The 5,748-nt window shown below is 49.4% G+C and overlaps 1 protein-coding gene across 1 annotated transcript; it reads left to right on the top strand.

Annotated features, from left to right (window-relative positions):
* Positions 1-301: 301 nt before the first annotated feature.
* EAH_00062020 (hypothetical protein, conserved) lies at positions 302-4,805 on the top strand (the record flags this gene model as incomplete). Its single annotated transcript, XM_013393279.1, has 6 exons — positions 302-427; positions 840-914; positions 1,633-1,724; positions 2,448-4,135; positions 4,388-4,415; positions 4,694-4,805. 6 exons carry the CDS (start codon positions 302-304, stop codon positions 4,803-4,805), a joined length of 2,121 nt encoding a protein of 706 aa, XP_013248733.1.
* Positions 4,806-5,748: the final 943 nt, after the last annotated feature.

Raw genomic sequence — 5,748 nt, 5'->3', positions numbered from 1 at the left:
CTTCCTTTTTTTAAGATTGAGATGTTTCGCCTCGTTTATATTCGTATGGGTCTCTATTTGTATATCTGCTTATATTTGCTTATATTTGTTCTATTTGTTTATATTTGTTTGTATTTGTTTATGTTTGTTTATACTTGTTTGTATTTGTTTTATTTGTAATGTTCCTCTCTTTTTCATGATAAAGATTTGTCCCTTGGTTGGTATTTCTACTTCTGTTTGTCTGTATATGTTTGCATTTGTTTTATTTGTTTTACTTGTTTTACTTGTTTCATATGTTTTATATTTTTTACACAGGATAAAGATGTGTCCGTGGATTGCTGAGGGCTGTTGCCGCCACGGGGACTTGTGCAATTATGCGCATACACCCGAGCAGCTGCGTCCTTGGTTGCCTTTATACAAAACGAAGCTTTGTGATGCATTTAAGCGAGTAAGTGGAAGCAACAATCCTTTCTTATGTCTTTTGGTTTGTTCTGTGTCTTTGCTGCCTGCCTCTGCCGAACCTCCAGGCCGGCAGAGAGGAAGGAAAGAGAATATACACCACAAATTTTGGGGGTATATCCAGTTCCGGTGTATGCACACTTGGTTCGGGTGCATGGGAACTTAGTCGGGGTGTATTGTATTTACACCTCGATAAGGTGTATATACACCTTGATAAGGTGTATGCACACCTGGATAAAGTGTAGTATGTACACCTGGATGGGGTGTAATATGTACACCTGGATGGGGTGTATGGACACCTGGTTGGGGTTAATGCAAGCATATTTGGGGTGCATGAGCATTTACTTAAGGTGTATGTACACCTGAATTGGGGTTCGGTGTTTCGGTGTTTTTTTCTTTAGGGCGAATGCACCAACGATGACTGCAATTTTGCCCACGGGGCGGAGGAGTTGCGGCACACGACAGGTTATTACAAGGTGAGGTTTTGTTGTTTATTTGCTTTTCTTCCTTCAGTTTGTCTTCTAAGTATAACTAAGTCATCCTAAGGCAGGGAGGGCTCTAGGCATCATGTTTGTCTTGAGTGTCCCTTTTCTGTGGATGCTTTTGCTTGTCTTCATTTGTCTCCTGCCTCTGAATGCTGCTGCTTGTGTTGAGTGTCGCCTATCCCTTGTTATTGGTTTCCTTTCGATTGTTTCCTGCTTATTTATCTGAAGTGTTGTGCTGTATTGGGGTGTGTCTGCTGCCTCTGCCGTTCGTGGTGTAGACTGTCTCCTTTGTCTCCTTCCGCTGCACGTTGTCCTTGCTGATGTGTCCTCTTAGAGTGTCTCCTGTTCGTTGTCATTATTGTTGCTTGCTGCCAATTGTCTCCTTTTTCGCTCCGCTCTTTTCTTCATTGTTTCTGCCTGTTTGTACTTTATGGTCACTCCTCTCCCTATTGTGTGTTGTGCTGGCTGCTTTATTCCTTTTCATTGCGATTAAAACTGTTTTTTCCGTCTCGTTTTATTGCTTTGTTTGCTGTTGAGTGTCTCCTGTCTCTTATTGTCTTGCTTGCTATCGAGTGCCTCTTGTCTCGTTTCGTTTGCCATCGTATGCTATCGAGCATCTCCTGTCTCCTATTATTGATTTGTTTGCTGTCCATTGTCTCCTGGCTTTTTCTTATTGTTTTGTTTGCTGTTTATTGTCTCTCTTTTTCAGACAGAGTTATGTCAGTTGTGGCTGGCTGGCAGTTGCCCTTCTCGGGAAGTTTGTCGTCATGCACACGGAGTTCAGGAGTTACGCCCCAAGACGTGAGCTTTATTGCTGTTTGTTTTTGTCTTTGTTTCTTCTTTGTTTCTTCTTTACGTCTCCCTTTTGTTGCTCGTGCATGCATGCAATGTAAGCACAAGAAGAGAGACCTCACAGCCAGCCCCTTCAGGTGTCTCTTCAGCTGTCTGTGGAGACGCATGCCGCCCCTCGTTCGTTTCAGGATGCTTGTTTATACCCCTCACAGTATTGCATGCATGAAACACAGAACAGCCTCCAGCTATACATACACCCAAATGGTTGCACAGCCATATCATACGATATATATTAAGGGGGTGGTGCTGCAGTGTATACTGTTTGTGATTTGTACTTGGCCACTCGGGCACAGTAATACTTCTTATATATCAGATCATCTGCAAATACATGTGAATACGTAATATGTATTATATAATATGCATATGTATATGCTAGTGTACGTGCATCAGTGTAGACATATGTATGCACCATATACATATATATGCATATGTATGTATAAATAAATAAGTAAATATATATATATATATATAGATGCGCCCTTATTGCTGCAAACTGCTCGCTGCTGCTTCCGCTGAGCCTCCCAAGCTATCCCGGTAGTTTGCTAGCTCGCCAGCTAGCTGCGGACGGGTGGCGGCTCGCAGCCAGCCAAGCACTGCAGATGGAGGGGAGAAGGTGCGGTTTAGGGATGTGGGTTTTTGTTTTGTGTTTGCTGCGTTGCGGTGTATGTACAGCCAGCTAGCCCGGAAGAACATAGCGTTTCTTCTTGGGTCTCAGAGTCAAGGGACAGGATCAAAGGAGACAACTACAGCAACTGAAGAAGAAGGGGACACCACGCCAGCTATAGGTGCTGCTGCTGAGCTGCAGCTGCAGACGCTTCGAGATGGCAGGCTGCAGGAGACAGCTAAACACAACGCGCAGGAGAACAACGGCAGCAAACGTGCAGAGGAGGAGACAGCAGCAGCCCCAGGAACGAAGAGTGACAGCAAGAAGGAGATAGCCGAGGAGACACCCGCACCAGACAAACAACTCAGACTGGCACTGCAGCGGCTGAAGTTCAGACACTCAACAGACCACCAGCAACAATCTGCGGAGGAGGGTTGCGACACCTTGAGGGCTCTCCCCGCCGATCAGCAGCAGCAGCAGCAGCAGCAGCAGCAGCATGAGCAACAGCGACACCAGCAGCAGCACGAACAGCAGCGGCAGAAGCCGCAGCAGCAAAAACAGCAGCAGCAGCAGCAGCAAGAGGAAGCCCTTGAAAACAACGGCCTCACGCAAAATTCTGCTGCAGTCGAAGCAGCAGCACACCCGCGCAGAAAGTCCGGGGGCACTCGCAAGGTACCCAAGCAGCAGCAGCAGCAGCAGCATCATCAGCAGCAGGAGGGAGGCTCGCAGCAGCAGCGCCATCGACGTACAGGGTCTCCCCGTCCGGCGAAGTCGTCAGCGGCTCAGCAGCAACAGCAGCAACAACAACAGGTGCAACAGCAGCAGCAACAGCAGCAACAGCAGCAAGAGACAAGTGGAGCGCGTGTGCTTCGTGGTTTCCGGCTGTCTCGTGAGGGTTTAGAAACTCCTTCGTTAAGTGTATCTGCATCTCAGGGTTCTCTGTCTTACGCAGCAGCAGCAAACGGCAGCAAAGGAGCAGCAGCAGGCCTTAGAAACTGTGGGGCCGCAGAGTCGGCTTTAGAGACACCTCCTCAGTCGGGGACACCTGCGTGGTGTATAGGCACCTCCCCGTCACCTTCTGTTGGAGATACCGTATCTGCAGAGGAGGGCTCATGGGCGCTGGGTCCCCCGCTGCAGCTGCCGGCTTGCGGCCCCGCATGCAGCAACTGGGGGCCCCTGGGATCTGCTGCTGCTGCTGCTGCTGTGCCGGGGCGGCTGCAGCAGATGGGAGGGGCCCCCCCTCCTCATCCTTACAGCAGCTTCGCACAGAATGCATGCGAGCTCGCGATGCAGCATTCACCTGCTCTGTTTTCATTCTCCCCTGCCCCGATGGCTCCCTGTCTCTGTCATCATCACCCTAATGCTGAGCTGCTGCACCGCCACCTACAGCAGCAGCAGCAGCAGCAGCAGCAGGTGCCACAGGTGCAGGTGCAACAGCAGCAGCCGCAGCAACAGCCTGGGCACGGGCAGCATGTCCCCTGTGTCTGTCAGTTTACTGCTGCAGTGCCGCCTTCGGGGGGCCCGTACCTTAACGCTCTTCCTCGTTCTTTGCCTCTTGCTTCTGCTGCTGGTATGGGGTGGGGGTCTCTCTTTATGCCTCATTCCTTCTGTGTCTTGCAGAGCCCCACAAGCTGCCCCCAGCACGGCTGTGTCGCTCCTAGGGGCCCCCAGTGGCAGCAAGACAGCTTGTTGGGGCCCGTGCATGTGGGAGGTGCTGAGAGGATCTTCTGCTGGATGCAGCAAGTACCGTTAAAGGGTGAAACGCACTCAACACCAGCAGTTTCAGCAGCAGCAGCCACAGCAGAAGCAGTAACAGCACATCTGCACCAGTAGCATGCAGAGACGGTTGCTGCTGCGGCGTCGCCTGCTGCACGGGGTGCTGCTGATGCTGCTCGCATTTCATTTGTTATCATCGCTGTTGTTGCTGCGGCTGTTGTCTCTACAGTTGTTCCTACAAGGGAGAAATGAGGTTTATTTGTCTCCTGTGTTTGCCTCTCTGCCTGTGCAGATCTGCAAATGGCCGCCTCTGTTGAGAGGTACGAGGACTGACATCTCCTTTTAGTATGATTGCTGTCTCTTCATCATTATCTGCTGTCTCTTAGTTATTCGGTGTCTCCTTTTGATTTGCTGTCTCCTCTTCATTTGCTGTCTCCTCACTATTTGGTGGCTTGTGGTGGTGCTCCCCGAGCAGCAGCAAACAGCGGCCAGTGCAACATGAAGTACTATAAAGGCAGCCCGTATCTACTCTTGATACCCCACCCCTTGCAGCTCATACATAGAGGGTTTAGGGTTTAGGGTTTAGGATTAATGCAAGGCTCGCAGCGTCTCCTTTGCCTTGCTGGGCTGTCTGTCTCCCGGCGTTTGGAAGGAGACAGAAGGAAGAGAGACAGGGAGAGGAGGAGGAGATAGGAGAGGCATGGGCGTAAGAGTTGTTTTGCTGCTGAGTGATGCATGCATTTTAGTTGCGTTTGCTGTTGTTGCGTACAATGAACAAGAAGACATCTAAGGTGTCTCTGCATGCGATCTGGGTATATGGGGAGTGTCTCTCTGTGTCTATGTCTCTCTCTCTGTCCCTCTATAACACGCTTTCTTCGAAGCCCTAAACCCTAGACCCTAAACCCTAAACCCTCCTCAGCCGTAGTCTACTGTTGCTGGTTTCTCGTATAATGAGTGAGTGCTGCTATCTGTGCTTGGCGTGCCTTCGAGGCCCAGAGGAGCTAGAGGGCCTCTCTTTCTTCTCCTCCTCCTGTTCTTCACTACCTTCTGTTGCATGCTCCTATATGTTGGTGTTATATGATAGATAAGAGGAGGGGGGCCCAGGAACGCCCTTTACGTGCCTCGCCGCCATCAGCAGCTTAACTTTCGAACAAACTCCAAAAATATATTATTTACGATCAAGAAGTACAAAGCATTATTCCAATCTTATTATTACTATTTCTGTTGTCGTTTTATTGCTATTATTATTATTATTAGTATTATTACAATCATACCATTATTATTATTGCAACATTGAAATGCTTAGCGCTGCGCACCTTCAAATAGTATTATAATACGCAGTACTTACTATATACCATTGTATGATATTTACAGAGTCTGTGCTTTGCGCCTCGTACGGCGTAGGGCCCGGGGGCCTCCCGTTGTTGCTGTTGAGAGGGCAGGCTGCTTCCAACCAGCAGCTACAGCTAGGTAGCTAGCTAGCTAGCCACCTGGATCTAGCCTGGCTAGCTGGAGACGCCCGCCCCCTCCGGCGGCAGCAGCAGCAGCAGCAACAGATTGCACTGCGCTAGCAACGTAGGTAAAGGGAGACAGCACTAGCTAATACGATGTTTAGGGTCTAGGGCTTGGCGTTCTGTAGGTGTACCTCTATGA

This window comes from Eimeria acervulina, genomic scaffold (assembly GCF_000499425.1).
Source record: "Eimeria acervulina Houghton genomic scaffold, Eah_scaff1664, whole genome shotgun sequence".
NCBI lineage: Eukaryota > Apicomplexa > Conoidasida > Eucoccidiorida > Eimeriidae > Eimeria > Eimeria acervulina.
The sequence above is the reverse complement of the archived record's forward strand: the minus strand, read 5'-3'. Positions and strand labels throughout refer to the sequence as shown.